A 20,161-nucleotide genomic window follows, 5' to 3' on the forward strand; every position below is an offset into this window, starting at 1 on the left:
AAGGGGGGTCTGATCGTCACCTTTTAAAGGGTTCATGCCCTGGGGGGCTGGGAATTTTAGGAACCAGTTAGAAGTTACAGCTGGTGGGCACACTAACTTTCTACGAATAAAATACCACCAGGTAAAGATAAGCGGTAACGGACATGGGAATACTCTAATTAATTTCTGAGGATTAGGGCTTTTTTCACAGGCGGGGTGGAGCCGCAGGAGGAAGGGGGAGAGATCGGGCCACCTGAGCCTCTGCCACTGGGACACGAGGAAGCACGGGTAAAAGCGGCAGAGACACCGCGCCGGGGCCGGAGTAACAAAAAGCGAATCCCCCGCGGAGGCGAGGACGGCCCGCAGCGGGACTGGGGCAGGGCTGGAGCGCCGCAGGGGAAAACCAGCAAGCCGCAAGGTAACGCCGGCTCCGGGGCCCCGACAACAAAGGAGCAGGTGTTCCTCAGCTGTCCGGGCCGCCCGGAGGGAAAACCGAAGTGTACCCAGCACGGGGAGAAACACGAGCTGAAGCCGGAGCCCGGGCTCAGGCGGGCTGGGTCCTGCGTGAGCGAGCCCGCTGCGGGGTAAGGCGGCGGTGAGGGCCCCTCGGCGCACCCGGCGCGGGACAGCGGCCTGCGGTGCCGGCAGCCACAGCCCCCCGCGGGCGGCGGGGAGCGGCGGGGAGAACCCGGCAGAAGCTTTAATCGCGGCAGCGAGGGGGATGGGCGTACACCCCAGCCACGGTCGAAGGGAAATAAGCCTCCAACCTAGCTGGCAAACTAAAAAGCCCACCACAACAAGGTACAGTGAAAAGGAAAACAACTGCTGCTGTTTTATTAACTTACCCTGTTGGACGGCTGGAATTTCAGGGATTAGGCCTGTGTGTTACGCAAAGTGTGAAGTTTATGAAGAATCTGTCTTTCTGCCTTATTCTTTTATTCCTATTTCTTTTGTTTCTCCCCCCACACCTTATATTATCTTCCTATAGCTTTCCTACCAGGCACTTGAAAGACTGAAAACTATCCTCCCTTTCTTACATCGAATATTATGTACTATAATATATTGTCCTTTGCTTAGATTGTTATCTACAGAGGTTTGTGTAGCTTTTGAAGTTCTCTTAGATGTGGAAATGCTTCACATATTCTGAATACTAAAGGCAAAAGCAGGGATTTCCCACTCCCATATCAGCATTTATTATCATTCATACTTGAGTAATAAATATCTCCACAAATTACCTGGCAAGCTGTAGCTGCAGGCATGTCAATAAAATCAAGAAATAAAAACTGTAATAGAAAAGACTTGTTCAACTATATTGGTCTATATCATATCAACTATATCGTATCAGCTATATGATACTCTTCAAGACCTTTAATTTGTGATCAAATTAGTATCAACAGAACTGGCTCTTGGGTGCATCTACAATTTCTCTCTGAACGTGATAAGGATGTCATTTAACATGTGAACTCAGAATAGTGAAACAATTCCATATCCTTGTATATCTGTAAGGAGTAAAATCAGTCTAATGGAAAAATATAAAACAAAGAAATCATTACAAAGAGGTTATTTGGAGTTGACCTTTGAAGTAAATTGAAGTTTAGGAAAGGAGATTGGAACAAAATCACAAGTTTTGCTCCCAAGTATAATCTTTGGGGTAGTCTTTTATTGTTTGTATAAAAAAAATGCCTACTTGATAATACAAGTCTTGCTTATGGCAGCCAGTTTGCTTCTAAAAAGCTCCTCAGTGCACACAGTTGCAAGAGACAGTGCCACAGGAAGACAAGTGTGACAAAAGAAAAAAAGTCAATTGAGAAAAAACCTCATGAAATGTCTTACCTGCGATTGCCAAGTTGCATTGACCTGGCGACATTTGACAGCACAGCCCTCAACAACCAAACTCAGCTTCCACCTCGGCTCAACAAAGCTCTCAGAGCACAGAGTTACAGGGAGGATCCAGTGTTATTATTTTCAACATGTACAGTAAACTCATTCCATAAATCTTAAGGATTCCTTCTGGTTTTGATGTCAAGAACAAATGCAGAGAATTCAGAGCACACTAGTGAGTTCTTTGAATATTGAAGCAAATTTTACAGGAGAAAAGAAAGCTTCTAAAAAAATGTGAGACAGAGGAATCAAACCTTTCAATTTCATCTGATTTGATTTTGCATCTGCAGAGTGGAGTTACAATTACACTGCAATACCTTAGTGAATGAGATCACAATTAAAGACACAAAGAGACATCCCATGCAGATTCTGTCCTCCAGAGTAGAACAGTGCAAGTAAGGCTAGCGTAATTAGAAGTGATTAGAAAGCTCCGGTAAAGGTTTACATCTGCTAAATATGAATGTAAAAAGATAAGGAAAAGGAGAAAACTTGAGGAAATTGTTGTCAGATACATGAAAAATTTCAGAAAAGGTCGACAGAAAAGCTGGTTTGGATACCTGAATATGCAGAGCTGACAGAGTTCATCAGTTGAATTCCTCCGCCACTGTAGCTCCTGTTTGAACTCTTTTGTATCCCTGGGCTTTCAGAGATTTGGTTTATTCAGTAAAATAAATAACATGGTGCGATTCTACCTTGAAAATTACTAGGATGTAACTGTATTTACAGCAGCTAAGAGAGAGCTATCAAAGGACAAAACAGTAGAAAAATTTATAAATTCTAGTCTCAGTCCTGAAATTATCTTGCTTTTTCAAATTCCAGCAGAGATAGCAACTGTTAGAGACTTTGAGAATAAGCTCATTCTTCCACATAGATGACATGATTTTCCTGCAGTAAATGTGAATTTACTAAACAGGTAATTTTAAAATTAATAAGAGATAATGTTGCAGGTATAGCCCTTAATACAATATAAAGAGTTTAAATGATTTGCTGAGAATCTAAAACTGCTCTGGGGGCAATTTCTGTCCTTTATACTGCACACACAAAGAATAGTTGGCAGAATATAATAGAGGCATTTTTCATTTTGTAAAAAACAGGGTAGATAGTGTGCCATTTAAGAAAAAGTATATCGTAAAGTACTGCTGTAAATATTGCATGGCATTATTCTGATTCAATATGACTGTGTAGATGCTATGAAAAGCAGCAGGAAAAAATATCTTTTTAAACACTATTAATCTGCCCGCTTTTGAAATTTTAAATATTTAAAGCAACATAAAGCCATTTTTTTCCTTCTGTAATCAGCTTTCTAGCTTGAATATCTCTTGGGTTTTTTTCCAGATTTACACTTGTGTTATTTATTTACTATTATTTTTGGTTGTCACTGATGCTGCAGCTACTTATGCAGTAATAGAAAAGAGCTTTTCTTCTTACTAGGAAAAAAAAAATCCTTCATTTGGGTCTGAGATTGCCTTTTTCTGTGGTATTCAATTTCTTCTGCTCTCATGAGCATCCATTCAGATGGTCTACGAAAAGTGCCTTGTTACGGTATTAAGACTTTTTATAATGTAGGTAATTTTATTTACAACAAGATGAGAAAGATTCTCTTTAATACAACTAAACTTTTTTTTCAAAGATCAGGTTTAAAATATCTGTAGGACTCAACCACTCTCTGAAGTTAGAAATCTGTATTAGTATTTTTATCTTTATGAATCATTTTTCTCTTTATTTGTGCCATAAAAATTCAGTGTTATTGCAGTGTCAATTTATAAATATTCATATAAATATAAATATTGCTTCCCTACTAAGAATGAAGTGCTCAGGGAGTGGCTCCTTCTCCCTTTTGTGTCTCATATTTCTGCAGACCCTTATATGCATAGGCATAGGCTCCTTTACAATAAAGTGTCTTTTTTAATACTTTGCTGAGGTGCACTTAGAAATACAAGATGATGTCAACATTTCTTATTTCATTTTGTTTCTGTCCTTCACCACACAGTCACCTGAATGTTGTGTGCACCTTTTATTTTTTTTCGAAGAATTAGATAAAATATTGTTGTTTTGAAGTTGTACTTGTCATTTGGAATCATCCAAGAAATAGTAGTCTACTACTCCATGTTAAATCAATTAATTTTCTATTAATACATAAATTAATTTTATATTATTACATCAACAATTGTTCTATTTTTAACAGTAGATACTTGAGTACACTTGAATATTTTTTCATTTTATTTTATTATTTTTTCTGAATTATTGAAATATTTTGCATGCAGTCTTCCAATTTAACAAAGCCATCTACTTACAGAATAATTTAATAGATACATATTTTTACAGTTTACCAAGTCTTTCATATTAAAATCAAGGTAATGTATAAATCTCTCACACAAAAATGTGTGTTCAGCATTTTATTCTTATACCTAGAAATATTTTATGTGCCCTCTACCAGCAATTTTGGTTTCTTTCATGTTTCTTCATGCTGAATTTTATTGCAGATCAAGAGAAAACCTTTAATCAATTTTGTATATAACCAGGCATCCTTTCTATTGTGTTATGTATATTGTACAAGTGAATTCAAACCAGATTCAAGAGCAGCATCATGTGCTAATGATCCTGCTCATCTTTTGGTTATCACTGTGCTCTCAGAGACAAAGGAGAAAGAGCTGCATGAGTTTCTGCCATTGACTCCTTTAATTGGAAACTTGGAAAAGTAGTTTAAACTTCACATTTTTTCTCTGTATAAAATAGCTTTAAATTGTCTTCATAAAATATCAAATGATCCTGAACGTCTTCTCCTTTCTATGACAACTTGACTGTGGTGTAGTCGTAGGCTGGAGATTCTCTGAAGCTGAAAGTGACTTTATAAAATACTGTTTTAAGAAGGGTGAATGTCAGCAATTTCTGCCAGGTGAGCTCTCAGACCATTGTTTTAGTCTTTGGTTTTAAATATGCTGCTTTGTAGCTTCTTGCCTAATTCTGTATCAATACCAAGGAAGACAAAGACACAAAACTGATAAGGCTCGGCTCAGATACTTTATGCATAGGAAAACTACGACTGTTTTTAACTAATAGAAAATCAATATCTCACATATTAATAGTTATGCACTTCTTCCCACTAACACATATTTGTCTCAAAGGTACAGCTCCATTTATTGGGGCATTTTTGGGGCTTAGTAGTAATATGATATACTCTTACCTGACGCATGCAGAAAGAGAATCGGATCCACAGTGGGTGAACAATGAGGAAACTTCATTGCTTTTACAGCTGAGTGTTCCCAGGCTATAAAACCTGCAAAGTAGAAAATTTTTGCTAGCTGTGCTAACCCTAAAGCAAACCTCCTTTCCCAGGAATAGAAGAGTATTAATATTTAGATTTTTGTTTTTCTTGCCTCTCCAAACTGAGCTATGTTTTTGCTAGATTAGCTTGATCAGTCTGTACTCACACCAAATTATTTCAAACTGCACCTCATTTTGATAAAATGAAAATGAAATTATTGGAAAATACCGGCAATTTCTGCTACCATTTCAGCAGATCTGGTTCTGATGAAGAACATTTTACTTTACGAGGTAGATTAAAGGCCTAGCTATAAACAGGTAGTCATGACACTTGTGTCTATCCTGGGTAATTAGAATGTACCAAAGTTTGCTGTTAGGAATATCCCAAGAAGTCTGCAGGGCTGTGATCTGGTATGGATGCTGCTCCATTCATCAAAGGTTGCATTGGTGTTATTATGCATGTTCATTTCTTTGAATGCAGACACACAACAACATTTTTATTGTCCTGCATTGACCAAATTACGCCTGCAGTTAAATTAGTGAAGCATGCAAATAAATGTTTATATTAGTAAGGATGTGGGTCTCCATTTTCAGTCTCTCAGTCCACTGAGAAAAGCTAGTTTTAACAACAGCAAATTTGGAGTGCACCAAATTCAGTCTATAATTCACTCTGATTTATAGAATCAGAGACAAGAAAATAAGATTTTGTTAAAACAATAAATATGGACAGTGGCAGAAATTAAATATTAAATCTCTGGCTATCCTAGTTTAGGGCAAATTTGGGAGAGAGCCTCCAAATGGGGTTCCCCCAGAAAAGAAAAATTCAAACGGCTCCTCCCTGCAACTGGTTTGGGAAAAAAAAATTTCCTTGGAGAGAAATGGAAAAAACCTGTTTATTTAACAGAAATTGAATAATATTAAACAATAAAACCTCTTGCTGTTTGATAAGATGGCAAATCAAGGAAGAAAAGTCCTTTTCATGTGCTGTAGCTCGACCTGCTCAGGTTCTTATCAGTCCCTCCGGTGCTGGAAAAGTGCCGAGGCCCAGGCCCCGGTGGGCCACAGGCGTGAGCTCCCGGGGTTTGGCTGGGTGTTTTTCAGTCCAGAGCAGATTTGAACTGATCCAAGGGAAAAAAAAGTCCAGGGAACTCCTCTGCCTCAGCTAGCTAAAACTAACAGTAAAAGAGAAGCTTTGTCCCACTGTCCGTGCTGCAGACACCACAGTCCAGGAGCAGGATGTGTGGGAGTGATGTTTTCCTTCAACACAAACTGCGCGCTTCTTCTTCCCCCACCTTTGCTCTCAGAGCCAGACTTAAAGGTGCAGAACTTAATATGTAACATAAACCACGTGGTTGAGGATACAAACATCATAAAGTCACCTCAGGACACTGGCCTAGTCCCAAACAGCACCTCAGTGTTTTTAATGGCTAGCTGATTCAGGGCCCTGGCTGCACTGCCAACGAACGACAACTGAAGAGAAGATAAAAATAGAAGCAAGCTTATCCACTTAGGTAAAGATGACTTGGCAAAGAATGACCAAATAGGTATGTTTTTCTTCTGGAAATATGAATAAATGTATCTAACCAAGAATCTGCATAAAATCTGAGTAATGTCAAGAAACTGGATTTAAATCATTCAGTCTAACAATGATTCAAAGTAATCAGAAATTTACAGAATCAGAGGCCCAAGTTTCTACACAAAGCTTTTATTTTCACTCTCTAGCCTAGTCTTACCTTCTCTAGTTTCACAGATACCTCAAGAAGCTCTCAAGGGCTGAAGGAAACCAGAACAGTTACACTGCTCCAGAGTGTTCATTGCTGGCTGGGAGCAGTGCCCAGGGCTGGGAAGATGCTCTTCTCAAAGAGGGCAAGAGCAGCTTGCTTCCTTTGGGTTACAGCCTCAGCATATTTGTGTATTGGCTTCACTTATTGTCAGTAAAACAAAGGTCTCAGAGCAGTGTACTGTTGCCGCTGGTGCTGAATAGATCACACGGGCACAGCTCGAGGTGTGGTGAAAGGAAGAGAAAGTTTATTTTTCCACCCAGGATTTATAGGTTTCTGACCATGGCCAGGGATTGGGTGGTCAGGATAACACTTTCCCACTGCATTGGCCGTGAGAGATGTCCATCACAAGATGTGTAACAGAAGGAATGTATACCTATCTCTACGTTTACAGTTACTGTCCTGGGAAAGTCTTAGAAAACTATGTCAGCAAGCTCAGAAGCTGAGTTTTCAGGGTGACAATGTACAGGCCAGTACAAAATTCCCTGTTTTCAAGGGGAGAGTTTGGAATGAACTAATCAAATATTGCTTAAGTAGGAAAATTTCTTCCTTCCCAAATCGTTGATCTTTTATTAAAGAAATGTTGGCAGTGATCTCTTCTAGAAACAGAAACTCAGATGTTAAGCAAAATAACTTGATTTGCATTAAATAGTGTCCTTGGAAACATACCACAGCAAAATAAATTATTGTGATTGTTGATAGAGCAGCTTCAGTGAAAAAAAAATTAATAGTTATTATTTATTACTTGTGTAATTACTTTATTACTTATTTATTATTTATTAGTTATTACTACTTTACTGGTTGGCAAAAATAATATTGATACAATATTTTCTATAGAACTTTCAAAATATAACCAGCATATTGCTGTATTTTCTTACATAGTTAGATAAAGTCAAAGTTGAAAGGGGGGAAAAAAATCCCAAACAATACCATTCCTCTGATTTTTCTCAATGTTCCAAAGAGTTCAAATCAATTCAAGTACTCTTTATTATGAACAAGGCAAACAACTTTAGCCAAACTAAATCTTCTAAGCAAACTTAGACATATAAAAAATAAATTTTCCTGTGACTTCTAATATTTTAAAGTTTACCACAGCCTAAGGCAATGATGATAAAACTGGGGAAAAGAGTAGATAAGGAAAGAAGAAATACAATAAGTAGTGTAGGAACTAGTAATGAAAATGGGTTTTCATAAAAGTTTTCAGGGATTAACTTGGATTTGCAGAACTGGGAATACATCTTTTGGAGATTCTAAGTCTTTTGGAGAGTAACATTTTTGTATGATTTAAAAACCAGGTCACTCTGCAATAAAATCTCTGAGGACTTTCTTGTCTGGCTCTCCTGACACCAAAGATAATGCCAAATGTTTAAATTTCATGAACAGTGCACAGGGAAAGCAATTTGTAAACTATCCATCATAGTAGGAAAAGCGTGTTTTGGAAACATTTTAGGTGAATCTTGGTTTCTGAAGTGAATAGCAGAGTTTCCAGTGCTTTCAGCTAAAGTACAATTTCACCTTTGACTTTTCTGCAGTCTTCAAAAAAAAAAAAGTCCATTATCACTTTTCTGTCTCCTAAAAGAGCCAACAGAAATATTAGTTTCCTTCCTGTGTTTTCTCAAGAGGCAGAATGGGAAATTTAGTTATACTCAAAAAGCATTTTTTTTCCCAGGGAAGGACAAAGAAGGGATAAATAATTTTCCAAAAGCAGTGTGGAGTAATGGATTATCAAACCTCAAAACGCTGAATAAAATTTGGGGAAATTTTTGTTTTGTTTTGGGATTTGAGTGTTGGGGGGAGGGTATTATGTTTGGTTTTTGTGGGTGTTGTTTTTGTTTTCTCTTAAATTTGGATTTTTGTTAAGATCATATTTTCATCAGAAACAGGGAAGAAAACCATGATAGAACTTTATTAACAGATAAAAAACAGGTGCAAAAAATTGAGTTTTATATTGTCATTTAAAGCATAGAACAGATGAGGCTGAAATTCTATGGTTACGATGAAAATAACTTTATTTAATTGTCTGAAATGATGAAATAGGGATTACTGAAACTGAAAATAAAATACATATTTTCCTCCAGATATGAACCACTTGTTTTATGATCAATCTTTATTACAGAATATCTCAGTCACTTTGAAAACACTGAAACACTTGTTAATCTAAACCATCTGAATGTTGTTTTGCCGGATGGGGGTTCTGAGTATGGAAGTACCCGCTCTGAGAGGGAAGCAGTGCCATCTTTGAGCTTATGTAGTCATATTACTGCTGCTAAAATTCCCATTTTCCATTTCAAGAAAGCAGTGTTTTTTTGTGATATGAACATTATCTCAGGAATGGAGCTCTGCATCAGGAGGAAACTGTTGTTGGGTGGCCTTTACTTTCAGTTATTTATTTGTTATTTACTTGGTCTGAATTTGTAATAGGGCCTTAAAAATATTATCAAGTGGAGTTTGAGAGCTCTCAGCAGGGTAAGAAAAACTGTAATAAGAATTATACCAACAGATATTACAAGAGGGTTATACTGTAAGAGTTGTGAGTGCTGCATTGGCTGTCATCACTCCTCACACCCTGGGTGGCAGCTCCACGGCCAGCTGTGTGTGAGGCTGTGCAAAGCAGACCAGCTGCAGGTGAACATTGCCCCTCCAAGGGGATATAATCACAGTAGCACAGGGCCAGAGCTCTCTTTATTGAGAGAGTTTTCCTGCCTGACTTTTCTGTTCCAAAAGCATGTTCCTGCCATAACAATCACACAGTGTCCAAGAACTGCTAACACTGTGTTGGTATAAAGTGAGTAAAAGGAGTTATATTAGTATACAAATACTCTTAGCAATGCATTTTTAAAGCTATCCTATAATATTCTATGTTGTTTGGATCACATAATTTCAGAAATTAGGCATGTATTAGTGATTTCTAAGACAACCTCATGATTTTGGGAATTTCAGTCATTACTATTGTCACATGGGAGTACACAAGGGTGGATGATCTGAATTATGGGTGTTTCCACGGGCCAGGAAGCTCAGTTAAGGAATGGGAGTTCAGTGTCATTGGCATGAGTATATTAAAGTGCAGGCAGGCAGCTTGGTGAAAAGCAGTAGAAAAGGTGTTACCAATCCAGCTTCAGGTTGGTGACTTGGGGTGCTGGATTTTGCTTATAGGTTATACAGGGTGTATTGTCACCCTGAAAATCAGGCTTTTCAATACTGTTTTCATAATTTCTAACCACTTTCCCAGGAAAGTAACTATAAACATAAGTGTTTATACATTCCATTAAAGATAAGCCTTTTGATAAATGTCTCTCATGACCAGTGTGGTTGGGAAGGTGTTAACCTGACTATCCAATCCCTGGTCATTGTCGAATACCTATAAATACTGAAAGAAGAAAATGAACTTCCTTCTTCTTTCATCACACTTCGAGCTGTGTCTGTGTAAATCATTTCGTGTCCAACACTGACAGTGTATGAAGTTGCCTTTCCTGCTGGCTAAAGGAATATTGGCATGAGTGTGACTGCTCTCCCCATTTTTCTTCTGTGATTGTTTACATTTCTAGAAAGGTAAAACTCAAACATGCAGTAATATAGAAGGAAATTGAATCCTGCAAAGAGTAAGGATAAATAGAAGCAATTTTGCAGGTTAAGTGCAAGGAGTAATACCTGTCATTACAGACCAACAAACATTTTATTTTAGCTTTATTTCACCTGTTCATTTGGCATTTACTCTGGTTACACTTTTGCTTACTACACTGGTAATGTATGGCCCAGTGTGCCAAGGCTGCCTTTTTGCTTCATTTTCTCAAATGAGCCAATTGTAAGTTTTCTTCTTATACCTTTAAACCTCTCTTACCAAGGGGAAAAAAAAAAAAAATCTCAACCAACCTAATAAAATAACCAAGAAGTAATCTTAAAAAAGATCTTTTGAACAGGCTATTTACAAAAAATTGTAAAGTTCATATTATAAAGTGAACATTCTTGAGCTCCTGTTCAACAAAAGAAATTCAGCATTGTGATCACACTTGGAGTCAGCTAGAATAAAATGACACAAAATATTTAATAGAAGGCTTGGGAAATGATCTTGTGAACACTTTATAGGCATTCTTGGTTTTAGGAAAATGAATGATCCAACTCATTTCCAAGTGTTATGAAACTGTACCTACAGAGTTTGATATAAAGTGTTTTGAACTCAATTAAAGGGAAAGGGAAAGGGAAAAATGGCCAAGAAGGAGCAATCCAACCTTCAGAGAAAGTACAGAATCAAGCCTTTAATTTTTCCTATGTTTTTTGTTAAGATATAAAAATAAATTGTAAAGTTGATGGATTTTTCTTCCAGGCAGCACCTGACAAACCATACCTCCAAGTTAGGTATACAGTCAATATCATCCCTATAGTACTTGATCTGGTAGGAACTCAATCCTCAATAGGCACATATCTAATAGGGAATATTTTTTTCACTTGTAATTCCTATTTATGCATATACCTACATCTACCATATTTTATTTTAAAATACACATTACCTAAATATTTATACTCATTGGAGAGTAGCTGTATTTTACCAGAAGCATTTTCCTACCTGGCCACTGCTGATTCGCCACAGAATTTTGTAATATTCACAGCTGTCAGATTTTTCAGGCTATCTGGTATTTTACAGTATGTGATCACCATTTAACACATCCCTTGATGACAACAGTGTTTGCTCTCAGTTAAACAGAAAATTGTATTTTCAACTGATATAAACCATTATCTCTTGAATTGCAGGGAAAAGCACCTGTATGTTAAAGGATCATAGAATGGTTTGGTTTGGAAGGAATCTCAAAAACCATCTGATACCAACCCCTCTGCCATGGACTGGGACACCTTCCACTGAACCAGGTTGCTCATGGCACATTACATGGGAAAACAGATTGCAAAGGGAATTTAAAGGGTGACCTCTCCAAAGAAATGCCTTTTATCTTGCACATTTGGCAGAATATAATCATTTAAGATTTCTGACACCAGGGTAAGTCTTAATTTCAAAATGTAAATCTAGAAAGTTCACTGTGAAGCATTTCTGCTATTTATTCCAAAGAAAGCTGTCTTAGCAGGGCAAAGTAAAGCAAAACATATGAATTGCTTCCTTTTTTAATACCACACAATTCATATTTGAGACCGATTGCTGAACAAGAATTTAATTGAAGAGCTCTGGAGGATTTATAAAAGAAATGCATGAGAACTTCCACAATTCCATTAGATATATAACATTTGCATAAACCTGTACAGTCAAGACCATGAGCTGCTTGAAATTTAGGATATCTTTCTGCTAACTGGTGTTACACAGTTGATAGTTCAGAAGTAAGATACGGTTTGTCTTCAAGACCTGAGTTTTCAAATGTCCTAAAGTAATTTGTTAAATTATATAACCTATTACAATACTCCCTATTATTTACCCAGATCATACATTCAGAAGCATATGGACTAAGATGGAGGGGTGGCCTTGAAACCAAAAGCTGTAAAGATAAAAATCCTCATATTGGATCTGAATACAACAGCTGGTGAAATTCTGATTCTTTGACACAAAGTCTTGAATTCTTTTGCTTCAGTAAGAGCAGGTGACTTTCAGGAACTCTGTGATTTGGTTCATAATTTTATAGGCCATTTCAATTCTTTTATCTTTATCATAGTGTTTGTATAACAAATAATACAAGTCCTAAAAACCCCAAACTTCTGACCCTCTAACTGAGATTAGAGGTTATAATGAATCTAGATTAGAACTGTAAGCAAGTCCTAATTTCAAACCCCCTCGACACTACTTACATGTTGGGCACATTGTGTGTGAAGTTACAGCTTTATGAAAGTCTAATAATTTTGTAAGAATAGCCTACTCTATTGATTTAAAATGGGAGAATGGAGTTCTTCCATTCAAACAAGGATTAAGCCAGTCTGTTTTCCTCCGTGAGAGATACACTGTGCAATGATTTTTAAAATAGCTGATTTAAATAATAATATCAAATCCTATAAAACAAATGGTCTATGAGCAGCTTCATAGAATACCACCTCCTATATTATGTTCATATATTAGCAGTCTATAAATCTATGCCACTTAATATTTGCTGCTTTAGCATATTACAACCAAAATCTAAACACTGCTCAGCATTCTTTCTGTCACAATTAAGCAATTATGAGCTGAACTTCTGCTTTTGCTGTTGTATTTTCAGTTTAAAGGTTATTATTTCTTCGGTAATTGAGTTTTACTGGTTCTGCATAATTTGCATTAATTGCAGTAATTAATGGTAATATTAATCTGCCTCTGTTGTGTACCCAAAATTTGAGCTTGTGACAATTCTTCGTGAGTATTGGAAAGGACAGATAATGTAATATGAATAGCTTACAAAAACTGGTCTTAAGTTTGTCAATGATAAATTTTAATGGAGACAAATAATTAGAGCTATTATTGCAGCAAGAAGGGCTTTAAAATTTAATTTGCTTCTGCCTTTCACACTGAAAAATAATTTAATTTTTCCATAAAGCATAGTACTTTGACTCCACAAGATCTGTAGTAGATACTGCTAGAGAGAGATAGAATTAGAGAGTCATGAGGTGTTTTCCATATATTTTGTTCTCTGTGGTGTATTCACAGAATGTAATTGGTGATGCAGGTAAAAGCATGATTTACCCAACATCTTGGTGGATTAGCATGTAGCAATAAAGGTTACATGTATGCATTGACATGTCTTTATCCTTATTTACATGTACCAAACTTACCATACCTGCATATTTTTTAAGTAATAAATTCCCTGACAGTGCAGTCTTATCATAATGCTCTTGTATGTGGTCAGAAGGAAATTATTTCTTAAAGCCCAGCAAACTTTGATCATATGCACACAGCAAATTTGCATCTTTGGTGTATAAAGTCATAGTTGTATCTTGCTAGCTATGTTTCAGTTTCTTGATTTTCTGATGGATTCTTTCAGATGCTTTTAAATATTTAAAAGAAATCTTGGAAATACTGTATGTGACTGTTTCATTCCTTTCAGGAGAAAAAGTGCTGCATATAAAAATGTTTTGAATCTGGATGTGGCAGCTGGAGCCAGCCATGCTGGGAGCAGGTGTTCCACAAGCTTTTCCCCACAGCTCTTCTGGCAGAGCTCTCTCTGCTCCAGCCAAATTCTTGTCATTTCATTACTGGCTGTCTCCTGGATAGCCTGGCAATTGGGCCAGCTTTCTTTTGTGTTGATAAAGACCAAATTGGACTAGGTGGCAACTATTTAATTCGTCTCATTTCTGAAACTCCTGCATGTGGGTATTGTCATGGCCCCAAGGGCAGCTGTAGGCTTTAAATGCCCTGAGCAGCCTGCTCTGCCTCCCTTTTCCCTGTTTCTTTTCCATTTGAGCTTACCTGCCTCCCTGGTATGTGCCATAGGTGTTCCAGGCTCTCTTGTATCTATCACATGGCCTGTTCTCCCTGCTCAGACTCTGTGGGGTGGTGCCAGCTGGTGAGGGCATAGCCTGTGCTGCCCTTGCCTTTGGCTCCTGCTCATCCTCCATGGAGCTGCTTCTGATGCTCCTTGAGAGGTGTTACAGGGAATCCAACATTTTGCTGTTCTTTACAGAAAGCTCAGAAATGCTAGAGAACTTGCACAGTCACCAATTTGATCCAGAGAAGTGGAAGAAACTTTCTACAGCTAGATAACTGCAGAAGTTTATTTCCTTTGCGATCCCTTAGGTAATTTTGAATACGTAAGTTTAAGTGACCAACTCAGGGTCATAAAAGAGCCATGTGGCTCGAGGCAGAAATTCAAACCTTAATCCCCTTGTTCCAAATCTTCTCAATTTGTGAAGTGGCTTCATATGAGAAAAGAGGCAATTAATTAAAAGCTGTTAGTATTGATTTTATAGATGGTACTGAGAACTCAAGCAGTATCTGTCTAATTCAAGTCTTCTGTATTCACATCTACTCAGAAAACAGGCATTGTAATGTAGGAAGGAAATGCATTTATATCCTACTGAGTCACGTGTTTTAGCGCCTTTTCTATAAAATAAATGCACTCAATCTTTTCTTCTCAAGCCCTTGGAGGAATTCTAAAAAGAGAAAAGCCATTGTTAGAAGAAAACTGTCTAAAGTACCTGCCATTGAGATAAACTTGTATTCGTCTTCTGGCTGCAAAAGGGCACAGGCTTCTGCTAATGTACATTTGTACTCTGTCTCCTCTTTCCCCAGAAATCCTGCCTTCTTACAGTGTGGTTCCTTCAAACTCAGTGTATTTTGTGCCTGTCCATTAATTATACCCTCAAGACATTAGAAGCCTTGAAATGTAAGTGTGCAGGTTTTGCTCAGACATAAAGAGATCTGTGTCCTCAAGAGGGGAATCAAAGGGCAATTATCACAGCCAAGTTTTGGCACATCTACATATGTCCTGTGAGCCTCACCTTTTGGTATGAAACAAAAAGAAAATGGCAAAATAAAACTCTGCTCCATGTTTATATGGCCCTTCTTACAGCATCACTGGTAAGATTGGAGCTTTGTAAACTAATTCATTCAAATTCTCTGAAAGCTTTTGTTATTTGTTCAACAAAACCCATCTGGAAATCTCAAACAGTAACCGTTTCCCGCCTGCTCCCCCAGATCATGGTTCAAATCAGCACAAACGCAGTGTTTCCGTACTCAAGTGTTCAGAAGTGCCCTGTCAGTCTCTGGCAGGTGTTCATCACAGGAGGTGCCTCAATGATATCTCTTAACCAGGTTCTTTAAACTATTCTATTTTGAAATCTCTTACCATTATTCATTTAATTTCTGGCAATGCAGTTTACAGCATTTCATATGAACCTGTGCCAAAACAGATGTAAATGCACTTAATTATTTTTGTTTTAATTTCCTCTTGAAGATTCATTTTTAATCAAAGCTATCCTTTGTAAACCTTACCTACCCTTCATTTCTTTCCCAGAGGGCTCATCTGAGGTCCACTGAACTCAGAGGGAATATTTCAGTGTACTGTAAAGGCTTTCAATGAGCTTTCAATCGCTGCCTTCCATGTGAAAAACAAGCAGACATCAGGATCTTTTCTTTTTTTTCTATTTTTTTTAATAGGTTAACGCTAACTTTGAATCATGTGCATTCACTGAGACTTTAAATGCTGTTAATTTAGAACTTCTCAGATGCTTTATAGCATTTTCTATTTGCAGGTCTTATATGTGAGCCTCCTCAGTTTGCTCAGAAGTACTCACCTCTCTCTGAAGATGAATTTTTACAAATATATTTTCTTCTTTATTTGTAAACTGTTTGCTTTAACAAAGCAAAAATTTTCATTGCTGGGATCATGGGATATTGATTTTCATTTAGGAGTGGATTGTTCAGGTTTCTTTCTAATACTAGAAAAATGGTTAATCTCTGATAAAGTTATTTTCTTAAATGAATAATTGAAAACAACACCAAAAAACCCCACAGTGTTTTGGATAGGTATTGTTGCTTTCAACGTTTTTGAAGACCACAGTATCAAGAATATAGATGATATGGAATCCTCTGTGTCTGTAAACACTGGCAAACCACCAGTGCCTTCCAATCTACCTTCTGGTTTAATCAAACCTAATCAAATATGGAACAAACACCATGGGAAGAAAAAAACCATCCCCACAGCTGACCTTCATGCAATTCCATTTCATGATGACTTTTTATTCTTTCAGTTCTAAGTATGCAGTTAATAGAAGAAGAGGTAAAGGGCAATCAGTTTCCTGCCAGTAACTCAGGGGTCAGAATTTCAGGTAAATTAGATAATTAACAGTCCCTAAAGCAGACCCACAGTAGAAAGGGAATTTAGGAACTAATAAAAGACATTTATAAAATTATGCCTAAGAACTGGAGGTGCTTGGGAAAATTCAGCAGCCTTTTAATTAAAGGAACTAACGCTATAGAACTCATAAATGACAAAGCAAGCCCATCTTCGGGAAACAGTCTGAAACAGCTCCATCTTCCAGCCTCTGATTTCCATGTGTGATTGTAAAGTTTCAATAGTAAAATCACAATTAAAGATCAAGAAAGGAGTATTTTTGTAAGAAATAACAATTAATGTTGTCCACCACAGAATCAAGGTGTGTATTATTGAGGTCTGTAACTTGTAGCTAGCAGGCTGTATGCACAGGATAATATCCTTCTATAGTGTAAGCAGAGATAAACACATTGTAGGATCCTAGGAAAGAATGGCCTCAGCTTTAAGTTATACAGTGTGGCAAGGGATAAATTATGGTAAAATACCGATATATTTACTACCTGGGTGGTTTTTCGGTATGTGGTGTTTTGGTTTTTTGGATTTTTGTTTGTTTGGGGTTTTCTGTGGGGAGAGTGGTGAGGTTCATTTGTTTATTTTACAGAATATATTCCCTGTTCTTGTGATTACAAGGGTTTACATTGCAAGTAGTAGCTGGTAGAAAACTTGTTAAATAAAAGTAAACTGACAGAAGACAAGGGATGAAGGAAAAGGCATTTGTATGACCATGACAAGATAATGATCAAGTTCTTGGGAAAAATGAAACAGAACAGTTCTGTTGCTTCAATTAAAAATGAGAGTTTACTCTCTGACTTGGTTTTTATAGCTCAAAAATATGGCCACAAGTGTTGGAGTCTGAGATGCAGAGTGTGTGCCCTTGTTTCTGATACTTAGTTCTAAGATCCAGAAAAACACTGAATTTCATATAACATGAAATTCATGAGCATGTTTTCATGGTAATACATGAAAACAACTGTTAAAGTTAGATAGAAAAAGATGAAAGTGTAAGTGTGTAGATTAGAAAGTTTTCTTAAGTCACTGGGTTAAAAAGTTAGTTTAGAGAACAGAAGACAAGATGGAAGATTTAGGGTGTTGTCTCTTGTTCTTCTTTCTTCTTCATGTTCTTCTAGAGGTTTTTGGATAATAGTAAGCGATTGGACAGAAAATGCCGCAGTGCAGAACACAGGTGTTGGGTCATTGGGTCATTAAGAAAAATAATATATGTGTCTATTGTTAATTGGGTAAGAATAAGTATAAAGATAAAAGAACTGCGTAATTTGGGGCCATTTTGTGCTTTCAAACACAAAGTGAGCCACAAGGCCTTGTTGTACCATCAGAAGAAAGAAATGTACCAGATTGCAAAGAATTAAGCTTGTGTAGCCAGTCTGGAGAGACCTGCCAAGTTTTGTAATGACCTTCTAATAAACAGGAGAAACAAGATTCTAACGAGCTCGGGAGTTTTCTTCAAAACCAGAGAATAGAGATAAGCAGGGCTTCCCATGAGGGAGGATCCCAAAAGAATTCAGCCCAGAGGAGACTGAGAAATCCAGGAGGAGAAAGAAAAATATAGAAGTGCAGCAGAATCAGAGAAAGAGATAAAGATTTTTTTAGAGAAAAGTTACAAGGGTGTAAGTTTGATTTTTAGTGATGTTGCAGAAAATTTATAATGTAGCAAAAGGCTAGTATTTTGTTTACATAACTATCAGTGATTCTATTTATTAAAGAAAATTTAGGAGGATCAAAATAACATTTGTTTGCAGAAAAATATGATACCTCGTCTAATAAATGTGCAAATTGGCAAAAGTCTATTCAAGTCTGCTTTTCCACCAGCAAAGGAGATAGCACTGGAAAGAGGAGAGTTTTGTCATAATTCTGCAACGCAACATTGCTGTTGGATTAAGTTCAAACACACTGCTGGAGATGAGTCTAATTATCCAAGCCCCAAATATTTTCATTTAGATTCAGTTCAGAGTAAGTCATGGTATCAGATTTCTAACAAATTACAGGATGGGAGGTTTTTATCAAGTACCTGACACCTGAAGGTCAGCTGTGGTCCTTCTGCTTTACAGAACTGTGAAATACTGTCCAGGATGTTGCCCTAATCCCAAGTGAAGTTGTACCTAGGCCTAAACTCAGGTCCTGCAGTGCAAAAGGGACAAGACGGGTGGGAGAAAAACACCTCTGTGATGTCCTGAGCCCTAGAAATAAGATGTTACTTGGTCTTTACCTTTCATCCCACACTGCCAGGCATCTCCACTTCTGGAACACTGTGGTGACACCTGCATTTCTTGCCTGAGCTGGACACCATGTGCTGTGGGGAACTCACAAGACTTAATCAGCAATCAAGATGTATCCCAAATATGGGGAAGCAATTACACTGTAATAATGCAGTATAATAAATTAAGGTCATATTGGCAACAATCAATTTGAATAATTTAATACCACTGAAAACCAATATTACCAATATTGGTAATACCAATAAAACCAATGCCTGTTGAAACATTCATTACAATAATCGTTTAGACTATATGAAAAGCTTATAATTCGGTATGAATATTACCAACCTCTATTTCTCAGGCAGCTAGAAAATTATTAGAACTGATGATTTTGTATGTAATATGGAAATTAGTTTCTTAATGGTAGTGAATGTTTTATGGCAGTGAAGATATAGAAACCGGATTTGTACTAGCAATTACGAACTGCAGTAAGGTATTGTGTACTGAAAAGTTTCTTCCTAAGTCAATATTATTAACAAAGTTGAGGGTTTTTTATTTGTAGACTAACAATGGGTTTGATAGCCTTTTTTTGTTTGTTTTGCTTTAAAATTAAATAAACAAATGAAAATTTTTACAGTTGGCTGTAGAAGTGAGACTGAGCAGTGGCAACATGGTTAATGACTTAAAGAAGTTTGTATTCAATTGAGGCCTTTGATGACCTTTGGTCTCTTCTAAGGGTCTTGCTGTGTTTGGGCCCCAGGACCTCATCTTTAAAAAGAGTACAATGTGTTGCCTATGATTTTTTTTATTTATTTTGATTTTTTTGTTTGTTTTGTTTTGGGTTTTTTTGTTTGCCTGTTTGTTGTGAGCTGCTTTGAACAGAGCTTGTCTTTGTGCAGTACGGTGCAGAGTGGTCCAGTGTTGGCTGTTATACTCTAATAAAAAAATCAAATATGCTTTCTTCAACTTTTAACTTCAGAAACAAGGAAATGTTTCTTTCAAATATTCTAGAAAGGATAAGGCATATTGCCTGGAATGACACTGTTGTAGCATGACATGTCTGTAAAGTCACTGACAGTCTTGTACTGAATTATTTTTATATTGTGTTCTTAAGAATGTCTCATGATAGGTGGACAGCAGTAGATATTTCCTTCATAAAGCACTTCAGCAAATTCATCAATATACTTAGTTCCTTAATTTCTTGGGCACCCTTAATGACTTCATAATTATAAATATTATAGAGGTCAAAGGGTCTTTTCATCCCAGCAGTAGAAAAATATTTAATTTTGTTTCTTCTCCATCTGGAGTTAGAGGA

At 37.1% G+C, this 20,161-nt stretch overlaps 1 protein-coding gene and 1 long non-coding RNA gene across 6 annotated transcripts in view; one reads left to right on the forward strand and one right to left on the reverse strand.

Moving 5' to 3' along the window:
* LOC147651595 (uncharacterized) overlaps positions 1-2,167 on the reverse strand; it is a 32,145-nt gene extending 29,978 nt beyond the window's left edge. The window contains exon 1 of one of the 5 annotated variants that reach the window (XR_015274141.1): positions 1,813-2,148. Coding sequence is in view for 1 of the 5 variants with exons in the window: in XM_086842902.1 (XP_086699028.1) it covers positions 1,813-1,846 (34 nt within the window). In the remaining 4 variants the exon portion in view is untranslated. Of the gene's footprint in view, positions 1-1,812 lie in introns of all 5 variants that reach the window. The other 4 variants (XR_015274140.1, XR_015274142.1, XR_015274139.1 and 1 more) reach the window with 4 other exon arrangements.
* On the forward strand, positions 246-19,819 carry LOC111932697 (uncharacterized). Its single transcript, XR_015274145.1, has 4 exons — positions 246-780; positions 11,652-11,892; positions 15,091-15,184; positions 16,053-19,819. It is a non-coding gene; the product is annotated as an uncharacterized LOC111932697 (long non-coding RNA).
* Positions 19,820-20,161: the final 342 nt, after the last annotated feature.

Source organism: Cyanistes caeruleus, chromosome 9, assembly GCF_971803275.1.
Source record: "Cyanistes caeruleus chromosome 9, bCyaCae1.hap1.1, whole genome shotgun sequence".
NCBI classification, from domain to species: domain Eukaryota; kingdom Metazoa; phylum Chordata; class Aves; order Passeriformes; family Paridae; genus Cyanistes; species Cyanistes caeruleus.